Below are 16,632 nucleotides of genomic sequence, written 5' to 3' on the forward strand. Positions count from 1 at the left end.
AAATTTATTTTTTTCCACATACCAGTGCTAGCTTCTGCTGTTGTATTGTCAACAGTACCATTGAGCCGCACTATGCTAGAAGCAGCTTTGGCATTACTTGAGTTATGGTAATTTAGTTTAGGTAGACAGTCACCACTCCCTTTTGCACTCTCCACTTCAGACACTGTGTACAGAAAAGGACAGACAGTTATATAGAATCAAAGCAACTTAATTTAAAATGAGTTTTCATTACCTATTAGACATTTCAAGCAGGACTAAATGACAGCTTGTTGCATATATCCCACAATACATAGGTCAATATTTAGTTGTGCAAAGATTTTCAAGCTAGAACTGATCTACGGATATTTCATTGCCAACATGACGTTTGCAACAGTTGTAGGGAAAATATACTGAAAGAAATAAAATAATTATATTACAAGGACAACTTTTATTACGAAGAGTATTTTCAACGAGTGTGTATGGGAAACAGCATAGTACAAATGTATGACTACTTTAAATCCGATTGCTACACATTTTCACAAAGTTTATGCTTCCCAACTGCAGTTAAGGAAATCATGAGCAGAAACCTGAAGAAAGTCCACAGCAAATTCAAAGCCCTTCTCATTTTGATCTCCTTGCTTTAGAGGAATTCCAGGGAGATGAGTAATTTAGACCTGATCTCACAGACTTGCAAATACTCAGTCAGTCATTCTCCTCTTATGGGATTTAGGAAGAAAACAGCCTGGTAGAAGAGGCCTTCCGGTTGATTAGGCCTTTAAAGCAATTTTTTTTTATTTTTTTTTTTAAAGACAAAACCATTATGCTGTTATTATTATTAGTCTTTTCTATTATCACAACTTATTGAAACTGAGGAGGGAAAAAGAACGGCAATTTTAAAATCTAAGTTAGTTACACTTAGAGAAAAGAACTTCAGGCATGAGCATAAACTGGTATTATCACATACATTCATTGTAAAACAATCAACTACCCCACGTAGCTCTGCTGAAATCCCCATATATCCACAGTGAACTAGGTATCTATATTCACAAGATACATACAAGAACTGGAGTCACTCTCTCTCTTGTCTTCTTTTTGTTCTTGTATATCTTGAAGACAAGTTTTCCCTTGCCTGATTTCTTCTTTGAATGATGTGTTGTTGCTAAAGTCTGAAAGTCCCCCATCATAAAAAAGGGAAAAATAGAATAAAGATGATTATGTTATTTAATAGAAAGCTATTTGAAATATACAACAGAAAGCTATTTGAAATAATTTCTTATCAGCGTTGAGATAAAGAAATGTACTTGAACACTCTACCAGGAAGGGCCGTATGTGATGTGCTTGCTGGCAGTTTTTTCAATGCTCTTTTGAACTGTGCTATTCCTAAAACAACGTTTCTTATCTTCATCCATAGGAAATAGCCACCTCGATTGCTTGAAGGCCATGTACTTTCTAAAACGGCCTATTTTGGAAATATCAAAGTCAAATAAAGTCATCCAAAGGAACAGTCAGGTGTGAATCATTAACTTCACTTCAAACTGGGTTACATTGGCAGTTATAAAAGTAGACTTCTAAACCTACAAAGGTGAAGACAACATAATTATTCTGTCTTGAATTTCTTCTGATTACTTGAAATTATAGAATTACATCTCAACTGAAGCTTATTTTGATTGCTTCTATTTGCCTACATAAAAATGCTCATACGCACACCCTTTGAAAATACTTACCTTATTGTAATAGCCATAAGTAATGGCATTAGGGTCAATGCCAGCTTTCTGCATTTCAAAAAGTACTCTCACTGCTAGCACAGGCTGACCATACTGTCCACACAGTTGCATAAGTACTCGGTAGCACACCTGAAAATACACACATTTAGTATTGTCCTTCCACAGTCAAATACATACTCCATTCATTACAACTGTGGGCTATTTCTGAAGTTCTGGGGTTGGCTTATTTTACCTCATCAGGCGGATCTATTTTTTTCGTATGCATTTTTTGTAGGACATCATACGCAGTTCTCAGAGCCCTAACTTTTGAATGGCACACTTTCACGTATGCAGGCAGGCAGATAAACCAAAGACCATAGCAGTGACGTAACAAACACTTGGACCACATCTGTGGTATAGATGAGTACTTCTTAGCAATTTTATGTGCAGACTTAATTTCCTGTAAAGAATCAAAAAACATTATTTGTGTATTTACACAGACGTTATACAAATCTACATGTTAAAACCAAACACGTATCATTTTATCTACAGGAACTACATTATTGAATATGTTGTTAATAAGAAAATGAAAGCAAACTGAGGGATAGCAATACAGCTGCTGTGCAGTACTCCCATCCTAAGTTTCAAGAAACATGAGCTTATTATTCTGTGTATGTATTTTTTGTAACATATGAGCAGGTTAGAGCCTGTCTTGAAACCTCAGGTAGCGAAAAAAAACACAAGAAGTAGATGTGGAAGCCCAGCAGTTTATCACAGAATAATTTGGGTTGGAAGGGACTTTAACGAATGTCTAGTTCCAAACCCCCGCCATTGGCAGCGACACCTTCCATTGCTCAAAGCCCCATCCAACCTGGCCTTTATGCTCATGGAGAACAGGATGAAGAACACTGAAGGAGTGGAGACAGCACAGCAAGTGACCATCTGTGCCCGGGAACCCTGTACAATACATTATAAGCAAAACCAATAAGTACAAGTAAACATTCAAAGAAAAATTAGCATTGCTATCCTACATTCTCCACATCAGCAAAGAATCATTAGGCTGCAGCCTCTCCAATGTCAGTCTTTACAGCTGAACAGAAAATGAATGCAGCAAGCTGCTATTTTCCAAAGTAGCTCACACTATAAGAATACCTGCAAGTACCTGCTTAGTTCTTCTGAACATCGGTGATGGGCTGTTGGGACTACTGGTTTTTGAGGACAGTTTGTTACTAGGTGTTGTAAGAAATCCTTCAGGTCGTTCAAACAAATCTAGTTTTAATACTGGAAACCCATTATAGCTGTAAAAAGAAATGTGTCACTTAACTCCCACAAGGCGGTTCCAAAGTAAACACACTATAGAACAGCAAACAAAATTACACAGTTGCTCCAGAAGCTACACAGGAAACAGAAAATACAGGAGTAAAACCTCAAAAGACACCATTGACAAAGAGGTTTAATAAACCATCTGCATGATTTCATGAGCATAAGTCTGCACAATAAGTCTCTCAACATGTTATTTCAGTGTAAGCAACTTAAATTGTTAGCTACATTTGCTTTAATAACATTTCCTTTAATTACTGTGTCAAGTGTATTAGTATGTATTGATTCCAGTTAATGCAAAAATCTGTCTTAGTCCCCAGCAAGCATCATATCACAGAGGCTTATAAAAATCAATATAAACAATAACTATCTAAAAGATTAGATTTAAAAATGCTTCTGTGAATTAATGAAGAAACCAACAGACAAACTCATTTGACATAATTACTAAAATAGTAACACCAATTTTCAGTGATTCTCTGCAATGTACTCTTTCAAAATAGTATCTTCAGATTGGATGATTATCAGTAGTTGCAGCAGGCCAACAGACTGAGTCTACTAATTTTACTTTTAACTTTAAAAAACGTCAACAGCTAGCACAATGTAATGTGAACATACAGTCATCTTCATTAGGTATTACTGCTTCTGTGTACACACAGACATGCACGTGTACACGCACAAAATCATTAAAACTTCCAAAGAGTTGGCATACTAGGCATTTCATTTACACATTTTTTACTTCAGCAGAATAAAAAGCAACAGGAAAAAATCTGTACTTCATGGCTATTACAAGAATATAGAAACTAACAACAGAAGGGCCGCTGTTACGATTTTGGCTACTGTGTTTTTAAGTCACCTGTATTGTAGAGGGTGCTCTTCACCATTTGGCAGATGAGGGATCTCAGGTGGAGTTATGAAAACTGTATGCTCACTCTTGTATGACTCATCCAGCTCTATAAGCCGTGTTTCCCCAGTTTTGTCCATATCTACCTAGAGAAATTAAAAGAAGTATTTACTAGTGTTTCCTAGTGTTAGGGTATTTTCTGCCATTACAGCCATATGGTCAAGCAATGCTGAGTCTGTATCAGCAAAGGACTGTATTTTAAGAGTAAGGATGCCTTGTGAAATTATGATGAGAATAATAAGTGTTGTATCTTTTTTGTAAACTTTACCAAACCAATAGTCAACACTCAATGAAATACTCTGATTTGCCTATTTTCAGGTGATTATTGTAAGCAGTTGTACGAAGAGGCTGATCATTCTGCATAAGAACATTTCTGTAAACGTTTGCAACCGCAGCAGTAATTTTTACCTTATTTTTAAATATGAAAAATTAGACCTTCTTTCACCGCCATTTTAAGCAATGCAAATAGTAACAAACTATTCAATCGTCTAATCTATGGAGAATCTATAGTCAACACTATCAAGAAATTTCAGTCACTTGCAGAGTCATTAACATCATGCTAACTTGCAGAGATTACAGAAGTACACACACTTTCAAAGAAATAATGGAACAAAAAGTCACCTAACCTAAAGGGGGTAGAAGTAGCTTGGCCCTTCTAAAAAGAAAAATTCATCTGAAAGGTACAGGACAGCTTCAAGACTTTTTTCCTCTTTCAGTCAACTCAGTTGTATGTATGAAAATAGAGCAGACATCGGGTGGCCCTGTTCTCTCGTAGCTAGGACAGCAATTCACTTCATGGCTAAGAAAGGCAACTTGCAATGTTATCAGAAAGCATAGATTTTGTCCACATTTGTTTTGTTTTCATCTTTGTAATTGGTAATTCGACTGTGTGTCTTTGCTCTGCTAGCCTGGCTGTTGCTGAGGGCAAGAGGTTGATCGCAGCAACGCTACCTTCAGTCAAGAGTCCCTAGTAAACCGCAGGGCTGGGGAGCGTTTCAAAGGTAGCTTTCTCAACAAATTAATTCCCCTACTTTATTAACAGCAGCATGCTCCAGACAAATTTCAAAGCAGCAAACTGCAGGATCAAGTGGGAGAAAAACTGTCCAACAATTAACTGAAGGCATTTTATTCCGTTGTCTGTGAGAAAAAAAATAAAGAACCAAAGCAAAATTCAGCCACTCCAAACAAGACTCTGGGAAATTATGAACTGCTTCCCTTTGAGAAAAAGATGAAGAGTCTTTAACAAAGTACTACAAGCTTCCTGTTGCTACTGTTCACATTACAGAAACCACTAAGAACAGAGCTAATATAATGTGTATTACATTCCACATGCAAGCCTTCAGTTAATATTTGTGCTGGTATTTGTATTGCTTTCTCTCTGATCGTCTGTCACCAGTTCTGTCTGCTCCAATACCTCATAAGTGCTGCTTCTGCTTGCGGGATGAGACGTCTCCATCTCAAAGAGTTGGCACTATCAAAAACTATTTACTTCCCAGCACACAGAACATGCTTTTTATTCAGATACTGACAGTCCCAGTGTTCAAATACTGTCACAGTTTACATTTATAGCCATTATTTAAATGGTTTAAATGGAAATCAAATTACAGCCAAATGGTACGTTATTTCAATGAAACTAATAAGCAGGCAGTGGAACCCAAAGATGTATGTTCTTCATGCCTTAGAAGTTTAGCAACAGAAGATTCATGCGAAAAATGACATCTTCTACAGTTCTCTCCCTCCACAGAGGTTGGAAATATATCAAGTAGTTTCAGTAGAATTCTTAAACATTTAAGATTTGATAAACATACAAAGAGGTGCTCTTAATTACACATTTTACTGCATGAGATAAATGGAAAGTATTAGCAAATCTAATCAGCCAAGTAGCAAAAACATACGGCTCTTGAAACACAGAAATAAATGAAATCTTCTAAGGATGTAAAAAAACCCAGAGCTACAAGTTTCAGCAGTGAAATACAATAAAGTCAGTAGCTTAAATATGTTCCAAATTGAAGTAATTTTTGAGTTCATGGGAAAATGAAAACTTGAGACAATTAGCCAATGCCTCTCACCAGCAGAAAAGATTCTTAATTACCCATTTTGTCTGCTGTCTAGGATAAAATAACATGTAGAACAGATTATTCTTCAGCTTAAAATATTCTTGTAAATGATTTGAGGCAGGGCTTAAGTAATATTTTATGGATAACTAATTTCATGGTACATAAGATTTGTCTCAACCCAGTGGTTTGTAACTACCCATGAGAAAGTGTTCTATCATCGTTCAATCCATGACATCACTCTTCCATGTATACCCCTTCATGTACTGGTTCACCTAGTGAAAGACATTAATATAAAAGAAAATATTCACTCGAATGTAATCATTCAAGTTTGATATCTGGTCATCAACATGAAACATCCTGCCTAAAACTCTAGTTCCTACAGCACTCCTTGGTACACTTTAATATCTTGAATCTTTCTTTACTGTAAGCACTGTATCAGAAATTAAAAAAAAAAAAAAATCAGGAAGGAGAAGATGAAGGAACCGTACCATTGTTCAATGAGATCTTACATGGGAACTGCATTCCTCATGTCGATGAAAATCTAGTTTTGCAAGCAAATTCTAAAACCATGGCAAATCCTACACACAGTATTTCCAATGTGTCAATTTCCCCACAATTAGCTCTGGAACAGAGGTAGTTGTCCCCTCAAAACAAAGAAATCATCACTGCCAGAAATACAAGTTGGAGAACTACAAGTGTGTTATGTAAGGTTTATTCTCATGGCACTGTCATGAGCATTTTCATACTGGAAAGAAGCTGTCAACAGCATCAGTTAGCAGAATGACTGGCATTAGAACAGATGAGCCTCAGCTTCAGCTGTGCAAGCACCTACTTAACCTTTAAGAAAAGGTGAAAGCTCCAACAGATTAGTTGCAATCTTCCCAGTGGCATCATCAGCCTAAGCACTACTCTTTGAGGAGAGCTGTTTGAATTCCGAGGCAAAATAACATTAGCTAGGACACCAATTTCAGTGCCTTCATAAACCATTCCACAAAATGAAAAAGAACAGATAGATAGAATCTGACACTCACAGAGTAACTGCATTTTGAATAAAATCCTATTTAACATTAGTCAGAGAGAACCTGCAACACAACGAAGATAAATAGTGTCCAGGAGTATTTGGTCACTGGTGTATATTCCCATTTATGATATCTCCCTTTTTAAACGCTAACTAGCATACAGTTTAGCACGCACTACACGCTGTAGACTTTTTAACTGAACCTTAGCATAATCAGAGTGAACATTACATAAATATTTGTATTTAAATCAGTTTACAACCTACAAATACCTGTAAACTCATGCTGTAAAACTGCGAAGCACACTTTTGAGAACCACTAATAAAATATTCAGACTAGCAAAAGCTATAAAGAACATTAAATATCATGATAGCATACTTTTATATTCATCTCAAACTTAAGCTTAACTGAATTCAGATTTGTTTTTCAAATGTCAATTCATTTTAGCTCTTTTGCACTTTCTTTTCTGCAAAATAGCAATTTACATAGTTACATAGTCTTCAGTATTATGGAATAAACAGCTGGTGACCTACTTCACAGGAAATCGTAGACAACATGTGCATTACTTAAACATTAGTGTCCCAGAATAGAATGTTACAGGTAGCCAGTAAGAAGACAAGTAGGTATAGAATTTCTTATAATATTCATAACTTCTTTTGTGTTATAGTAGAAGCAAACAGAGAAATAAGATTGCAGGTTTCGGTTGTTTTTCTGAACACAAAAAAAATAATGTTTTTAGGAATTTTCATGTAGGATCAAAACAGTTATGTGGATCCTCTTCAGAAATATGATGATTTTTCAGAAGTTAATGTACTTTGGAGAGAATGAGTTCCTCGCAGTACTCAACACTAATGTGGACCTTCCTTGTAAATAACATAGGATTTCTACAAATTGGAGTGATACTTCCATGAAAGACTGACTAAAAAAAAAAATATAAATCCACTTTGATTTGGGAAATCCAACATTCTACCATCTACTACTGTGAACACCAATCAAACAAAAGGTCTAAACTTATGTCATGAAAAACATTGATTGTGATCATGTTGCATTTTCACACTCCTTGCCACCAAATCCTTAACAATCACCCCTCCTTCTCATTACAAATGATAGAGCAACAGAGAGCAAAGTATTACATTACTGCAACAAAATATGATGGTAGATCAACAGCATTCAAAAAAAAAAAAACCAAACAGCTTATGCAAAGCTTGTATGAGACACAATACTGCATCTTGCCTATTTAAGAAATCCATACCTTTCATATCCATCAATATTTGACAGTAATATCATTAGAAAACACTCATCTAAGAGAAGATGACTATTAATACAAACACTGTATTTAAGGTATTTACATCAGCAAACTGGTTTGAAATTGAGGGTAGCAAGTAGCTGCAGTATGAATGAAAGGATGATTGAGAAAGATTTGTTTTAATTATTCTGTTTCAGTACAATCCTAAGACTTCTCTAACAGTAACCGGAGAATTATTATTAGAAAGAACTGGCCAACATGTTGTGAAAAGGAAAAAAAAAAAGTAAAGTAACACTCTATTCATAATAATTAAAATATGAGACTGCCTCACATCAGTTACAGTGCTGCTCATCAACCTCAGTCCTAAACTGCTGCATAAAATATTACACATTTATAAAAATAAATGCTTTCTGTTATATTTCAGGAATATAGTTCTCTGATGAAGAATCTTCAGGTTGCTACTTTGCAGTCAGAATACTTCCCTTCTTGCTACGGGCCAATATTTCAAAGCTAACATACATGTGAAAGTTAGCAGTGCTGATTTGTTCTCATAATGTATTTAGACTTTCGAGAGTTTGAAATGAAGCCCAATTAAAAAAAAAGGGAAATGGAAGGCTCCAGTAGGAAACTAGGAAAAAGAAAAGAAGTAAGAAGAGGCTGAAATAAGTTTATACTTCAAATATATTCTGCCATGTATATATCAGATAACATAAGCAACTGGAGATGTTAAAAAAAACAACACAATGCAAATGAAGACTTGCTTACTTTATCTACGCAGTCATCAAAAAATGCAAGGCTTGCATCCTTATCACTGACAAAAGAACACTCTTCAATGAAGCGAATAAACATCTGAGTTTTGGTCATCAATGTATAGAACTTCTGATGTGAGCGATCTCTACTTTTGAGGAAACCTGTAAAATGAGATCAGAAGCATGTAAGAATGCCTAGAAAAAAAAAGTCCTCATCAGAAGTCACATTTTACACTGAGGAGCAATAAACTTTTTGTAATCTCTGCCACTACTATTTCTTCTGCGCTTGAATTTCTACCATCATTCACAGTACTAACACTGCAAACATTTTTATTCTTTGAGTACGAGAGAATCTGAAATAACAAATTATATATATATATAACACAAGCTTATGACTCTTTACCTTGTAGTTCAAAGAGGGAACTTGCATCTGTGGCTGTTTCAGAGGGTGCCTCTGTTATTGGTCTCAGGTAGGACCTATAACCTTTTAGTATTGAGGCCATGAAACACAAAAACGCTTCCTGGATCTCCAAATCTAACAGATGTAATTTCTTCCCGGAATTAAAATCATAGTCATTCATTGCTAGTTCCATTAATGCATCTTCTCTTGGTCTTTGCTGCACTGTGAACAACAAAAACATTATAATGCTTTGCATTGATTTTCTTCAGTATTGATGAAAAAGTTTTCTTTATCCTACTAGATTTACTTACTACTGAGCTATTAAAGTCAATCATGATATGCAACAATGGATTCAGCTTGACCTTATACAAATTATGAATGTCTGGATAATACTAAAAGCAAGATAAATTTACCTTTTCAGTACGTTAGTTACTACAGCAACAGAAGAAACCAATATGTACAGAGCTTAAAAAAAACCTCAAACCTGCTTATATAAACATGTGAAAATTTATACAAGAGCTGCTTAAATAAGCATATTTTAAGGACAAAGACATAGATAGGATGTATATATTCTTTTACAGAGCCTTTCATCTCGGAGTGTTCTCAAAAAGCAGACTATGCATGTTAAATACTTACATAAACAGAAAAAACACCAATCAAATGCAAACTGGAGCCATCAAAACATAACATAATGCAACAGAAAGATGCAGAGAGAAAACAGACATTTTTGTAAATTATCTAGTAAAACCTCTGCTCTTAAAGGAGATACTTTTATCAACATCTTCTAAAGCCATCAGAACTCTAGCTAAGACTTCAACACTACAAACACAAACTATGGTAACATTCTAATAACGTCTCAGAACCAGGAACAGATTGTTTCAGTACTGTCTTTCTACATCATATAAATATAGGCAGCCTTAATTTGATAACACATTTAAGTAGCTTAATCTGTAGTAAGAACTTATGATCAGTACTTTTAAAATATAGACTACAGAGAACATATGTTTTTAATTTTTTTCTAGAAAGACTTCATAAAGTACATCAAAGTTTTGAAGCAATTGAAAGTTTGCATCACGTAACAGTAATACACTTTTTTTGTGCAGCATATGTAAGTAAACTTCTGTTTCTATATATTCTATGCAGGACAACTAAATTCTGGTGACAGCAATCACCACAGCTACATGATGTTACAACTGCCTTGCATGATTGCTCCTCAACAGACTCTCACTATCGTCTATGGAAAGAACGTTGTAAGCAGACAGGTATGTCAGAGTGCTGGCCATGTTCCTTCCCACTTCACAAAACCTTTTAGCTATGATGCCCAAGCACATAAATATACTTGAGGCCAGCTAATGTTTCCAAATAATTTCACTAACATTATCCCTATCCAGTTTTAGATATTTAGATATCTAAAAGGATATTTAGATGAAGGTTCAACACACCTTGTTCTGCAATATTTGAGGATTCTATCAACAACCAACTTTTCCTTAGAAACATCCACTTAGAAACAGAATACTGCCGTACAGTTAAGACCTCAATGTTTCTAGAAAGCTTCCATCTTAAAACTTCAACCTTTTCCCCCATCTTAAAGTTTCAGGTACTTTTTCTCCTCAGTCAATCGTATTTAGATATTTTTGAAATAAACTTGCAACTAACAAAAGGCCTAGAATAACTTTTGGGTTTTTTCCTGAATGGAAAGGCTTGAAAACATATATGGTGTAAAATTATTTACATGAATAAAGCAACACAATTCAGAACAAAAGTACTATCAGCTTGACTGTCAAAGCTACCTCAATTGTCAAAATATCAGCAGACTTGAGCCAGCTTTGATGACAAAACTGAAGATTATTAGCTCCTGACCGACTCTTTGCTTTATTATTCCCTTTTTATAAGGACTTTTTTTTTGTACAAGGATAACAGTAATACAAAGTGGTGTCTATTGAGCTCCACATTGTATATATGCAAATCTCCACCTCAAAAGCCCCCACGTGGGTTCTAATCTTTGGACTTAAAGCACAAATTGTGCTGTTCTGTATGAAAACATTATTCTGTAATTATGTTTAGTATAATGGGTGACTTAAGAACACATTTAACTAGCTATATTTATCTGTTACTGTGGCACACTATATCCGATGTCAATCATTCTCTACTTCCCCACTCACATTCTGCCAGTTGCTGATATAAATTATTTAAAGTGTTCATCAGATTTTTGCAAGGTTTCTTTGGTAAGATCTTCCAGGCAATAGCTTTCTTATCTCCAGTTCTAGAAAAAAAAAGGGAAAACAGTATAAGTATACACTGGAAATATGTTTGTATATATGCTCGTATCCAGATTTTTCTATCCCACCATAGTAACAGGAGAGCATATACAATTTGCTCCATTGAAACTGTGCTGAGAAGGACTGAAAACCAACTAACAAAGTAAAAACTTGATTTACTGTATGGAGATTTGATTACAGACATTCAACCAACACCTATTATTTCAGGATAATCATTATGGAGACACAGTTTAGTTAGCTGAAATCAGTTTAGTACTGAAATCGATCCACATAGAACTCAAGGAAGATGGATGGATTAACAGAATTAAGCACTTGCCATCACACAGTCTACCACTACACATGCTACGTTCTAAATTGCATTTATTTATACTAGGATAATGACTAGAATGCTGATAATATCCTGAAATAAACTTGATATAACTGCTTTGCATTTAGCGCATAGAGACACAGACTTAACTACATTGTTATCACAATGAAAAAAATTACAATTTTTTTTTTTTGTCAACAGAGGGCACCAGCAAGCCTCGAGACCCTATCAAAGTTGGAAAAACTGTCAGCATGTTTGACACTTTTTTCCTGTAAAAACAAGTTAATTCTATTGTGTCCTAAGCAAACATACAGAAAATCAGTTAAAAGTAAAATGGAAACAGAAATAGTTGGAAATAAGAAACTATTTCCATTAATGAATACATACCTAATTAGACAAATAACAGAGGAAATGTACAGAAGTTTTCCTCTTAACCAAAAACTAAACAAAACAAAGTTACTGCAGCCTAGTTTGAATGAGTTCCTAAAAGCTTCAGAGTAGAACTACTGTACAAGCTTGATATCAGCATAAAATCCGTAAATCCTATTTATAAATGCTTAATGTACAGTCTTCTTTAAATCTACACGGAACTACTGAAACAAAGTTGAGCCTATAAATAAGAAAGTTTAAAAGAAAAAGGTCCTAAGTTTTTAGTTAAGCATAATAATGCTGAAAGACTGCTGCCAAAGGATAACAAAGAACACTGACCAAAAACTTTGAGAATGAAGTTGCATTAAGTATACACAGAATATATTAAGCATTCTACTGAAATGCAAGCATAAATTCTGAAATACAGGCTAAATTATTATTATTGTTATTTTAAATTCTGAATTAGAAGTCTTACCCTCTTTTCTGTAGAAAAGACTATTTCTGTATCACATCATCACACAAAAATAAATAATACTTCGTTTTGAGTATCATAACAATATTGACATGGAAATACCTACTCAGAAGCCAAGACAGATGATCTGTGTTTGTGGTTTCATTCCAGTCTTGCCTTCGGGCAAAAATTCTGGACAGAAGCTACTTTTGTCTTCCTTGTGCTTTTATAGTTTCTCTATGTTGGCTATTGATACCATTTCGCAATGGTTTTAATAGAGCATTGCTATCCCTTACCAATATTTCAGATGATAGATAATTAGTATGACAGAAAAATTTTGGGCTCTACGCAGATCTGAAGGAGAAATACTAATACATTTATTTTGATTTGTTAATCATGGAATTATTTTAAGTCTTAGTTAAGACTCTAATTCATTAAAGTTTATGTCTCTAATTCTCAGTATCAAGTTTCTATACTTCATATTGATATGGACTATAATTTCATTGATATAGTTTTCAAGCAGATGTCCATCTGAAGACATAATTTCTTTAACGCTAAGAAAGCCAATCAGGAAAAACTAAGGTGATTATTCTCCTCTAGGGAACCAATGAAACAAAACATAATATGGTTAAACCAGGAAACGTGCTAATGCGTGCAGTAAGATTTCAATGTAATAGAGTAAGAGGCAGTAATGCTCCATGAGGACTGTGCCTCCGCTCTGCCATGCTGAACAAGAACTAGCTATTTCTAGCATCCTCATTTTGAAAAAGATTATATATTAGAAATTTCAGAAGTTAAAAACAAACAAACAAGCCACTCAAGTTTCACCACCAAAAAAAAAGACAAGTTTCCCTTTGAAAAGGGGAAGTAAAATAAAGTTAACATGAAAGACAAATTGTTAATAAATACTTACTGAGAAATGGTATTGGTATCTAGGTCAACACAGCTAACATCTGGTGGAGGGTCATAGAGATCAAAGTATCTTGAATCAATTCCCACTATGAACGGGCATGGCGCACTTAATACATCTGCCAGTGCCAAGGGACAGAGAGGAATATATGGGCAAGGCCAGTGGAAGGGAAATATCATCTTTGAAAACATGCAGAGATAAAAACATAGGTTAAACATGTATAATAGTCTATTCAATTATAAAACACACTTGACTAATCCCCACTTCAAAAATATTTGACGTGACAGGTAATAGAGTACTTTACTGTAATTCTAGAGGCATTTTATTTAATAAAGTGGGTTCATTTCTCTAAATTTCAGTTTGTTTAACCTGTAGAAACAGAGCTCTTCAGTGTAATAGACTGCATACGGTAGAAGTAGTGAAACAATGCTGATTGAGAATGTTAAATGCATATTATTTTCCTTTCTTCTAAAGGATAGAATTCAGTACTACTTGGGAAAAAAAACAGGAAATCGCTGAATTTGGGGTCAGTGCACTGTGATGACCAAACATAATCACCTATGATATTTACACACAAAAAGCCAACAGTAGCTATCCTTTCTCTGTGGTCTTCATGGAACATCATTAGAGATTATGTTGCTAAAGATCTTAAATTTTATTCTAATTTTTAAGTTCTCTCTAAGCCTAACAACATTACTACTAATTTTAGATTTTATCTTAAAAATATTATTCTTTCCATGTACAAGTGCATGATTAAAAGAACGCTACTTACAGAGACTAATGCCTCTGTCACACTAGTAAGGACAGAAGGTCGTAATGAATGGATGAGAATTTTATGTTCCGTCACAGCAAACACAAGTAGAGTTACTGCATTTTCAGGTCCTAGGTTCTGAAGTAGTGTAGAAAATTTGCCCCCACTGCACAAAAATATAAACACACTGGTGAGTTATAAGTGACCAGAAAAAAAAAAAAAAAGAAAACAAGGTATTAGAAAAAGATTTTATAAACTTAAATCTACAAACATTTCTTTTAAAGAAGACAGCAAAATAGACTACTTGGTATATTTCATTGTCCAGTGAAGAATAGTTATTTTCCAACAGTAACCATGATGCCTTGAGACTCTTAGTCTAGATTTCTTTTTAGGACACATGCACGATGATTTTTTTTTTTTTTTGAGTAGCAATTTACAGGGAAACTACATGTATTTCTTTAATCACTCTCCTGCACAGACATGAAAGTTAACACAGTCATAGAACTCCTTTAATTAACCCACAATACCAAAATTGTACTATCTTGGGAGTCCAGGTACCAATTCCTACAAGGGGCATCTAACTATCTTCTGCCTCGAGAACCACTAAAATTATTTAAAACCAGAACAACAACAACAAAAAAAAACAAGCACAGATATTATTAATTATGTCTCCTTGACAGGACATAGGTCTAATCCCATAAGTAAATTTCAGATACACTAATTACAAAAGGCACCAGACAAGAAGACTTAAATTTGCACCATTACAGCTCAAAGCATTGAAACTTTTCAGTATAAGTCAGAACATATTTCACATTCAAACAGAAGATACTGCTACTTGCCTCAGTGGAAGGGGTGATGATACAGGTTGGCTAAGAATCAGGTTATCATGTGGAGATAGCTGGAAAAAGATTTTAAAATACATTGGTTTTATTCTGAACTTATTTATTAGAAGCTATATAACAATAGCACAGAACACAGAGATAAAATTTAAACTATGCCAAACCTTACATAATCCAGTTGTACAGTACTATGGAAAGAAGAGTGCAGTGCTATGCATCAGTATCTTTTAATGAAAAGCAGGCAAAGCATTCCCTTCCTTTCTCAGTCAGAATTAAGCACATTGTATATCCATAAAAAAAGGAATTTAAACTAGCTAATACACTAAAAAGTGAATATATTAACTGCTGAAAGTAAACCCTTCTAAATCTTCAGACAAGCGATGACCCATAGTTCATACACAGCTTTCAGGGAGGATTCTTTTTAGATTGAGCGGGAAGGAGACGGACAAAACACTTTAAGGGGACAGGTCGCAGGCTGTATTATAAAGTAGTATTTCCTTCAGAAGACAAGAATTAGGCTCTTAGCTGGTAGAAAGTGCTCAGCTCAAATCTGGTATAGACTGAAGTTCACACTGGTCAAGGAACCAAGATGAAGATCTTATGGTGATAGGACAAAATGGAGATATTCTTACTGTGATAGAAGAAACCATTCATATATTCAACATCAATAGAAGAATTAAATGAGTACAAGAATACAGATATGCGATCAGTTTATCACGGCTCATCTGACGTGTTTTCAGTCATAGTGAATCAAAGGTACCAAGATACCAGTTAGCTTAATCCTCGTTGCTAAGTGGTCATGCATTGTCTATCTACTGCATAAGAACACAGATACAAACAGCAGTAGCAATTCAGCAGGTCACAGTAACTTGTACAATTAAGCTGCAAGATTAGATGTGTTTTAGTAGCATTTCATTTTTGAGTACATTTCACCTTAGACTGCACTGCAAGTGACTGGACAATAGAAATCAGAAACATGAGATGAAGTAGTAGTTCAAATGCTGAAGCGTCAAGTTACCTAATGCTGTGCCTGGACAGTCAGCCACACAAAACATACAACAAAAAGAGTCTCTGCAGTACTGCATCCTTTCATATTTCATACAACAGAACTTTGGAAGGCCAATGCTCCATTTAGCTTCAATGACAAATCAGGATGACCACACCACTTCACATGCTAGCTTTGCTCTCCAGTAAGTCATCTTGTGACAACTACCACCATTAACTTGCTCGGTGAAAGAATTCAAAGAACTCATTTTTTCAGCCTGAGGTAACCTGCATAAACTATTCCCTGAAAGGAAGCATCAGCCTAATGTCCTATGACTTTTGTGTTTCATCACAAGCACATAAACACAACC

General features: G+C 35.0%; 1 protein-coding gene across 4 annotated transcripts in view; it reads right to left on the reverse strand.

Moving 5' to 3' along the window:
* The window catches only part of DENND4A (DENN domain containing 4A), a 52,302-nt gene that overhangs the window by 13,207 nt on the left and 22,463 nt on the right, over positions 1-16,632 (reverse strand). For all 4 annotated transcript variants that reach the window (XM_040569772.1, XM_040569771.1, XM_040569774.1 and 1 more), the window contains 13 exons: positions 15,278-15,336; positions 14,460-14,604; positions 13,691-13,866; positions 11,534-11,634; positions 9,375-9,593; positions 8,988-9,133; positions 3,856-3,989; positions 2,845-2,980; positions 1,936-2,142; positions 1,704-1,832; positions 1,294-1,438; positions 1,038-1,157; positions 23-163 (listed from right to left, as the gene is read on the reverse strand). In XM_040569772.1, the coding sequence (XP_040425706.1) occupies positions 23-163; positions 1,038-1,157; positions 1,294-1,438; positions 1,704-1,832; positions 1,936-2,142; positions 2,845-2,980; positions 3,856-3,989; positions 8,988-9,133; positions 9,375-9,593; positions 11,534-11,634; positions 13,691-13,866; positions 14,460-14,604; positions 15,278-15,336 (1,858 nt within the window). The remainder of the gene's footprint in view (positions 1-22; positions 164-1,037; positions 1,158-1,293; positions 1,439-1,703; positions 1,833-1,935; positions 2,143-2,844; positions 2,981-3,855; positions 3,990-8,987; positions 9,134-9,374; positions 9,594-11,533; positions 11,635-13,690; positions 13,867-14,459; positions 14,605-15,277; positions 15,337-16,632) is intronic.

This window comes from Cygnus olor, chromosome 11 (assembly GCF_009769625.2).
Source record: "Cygnus olor isolate bCygOlo1 chromosome 11, bCygOlo1.pri.v2, whole genome shotgun sequence".
NCBI lineage: Eukaryota > Metazoa > Chordata > Aves > Anseriformes > Anatidae > Cygnus > Cygnus olor.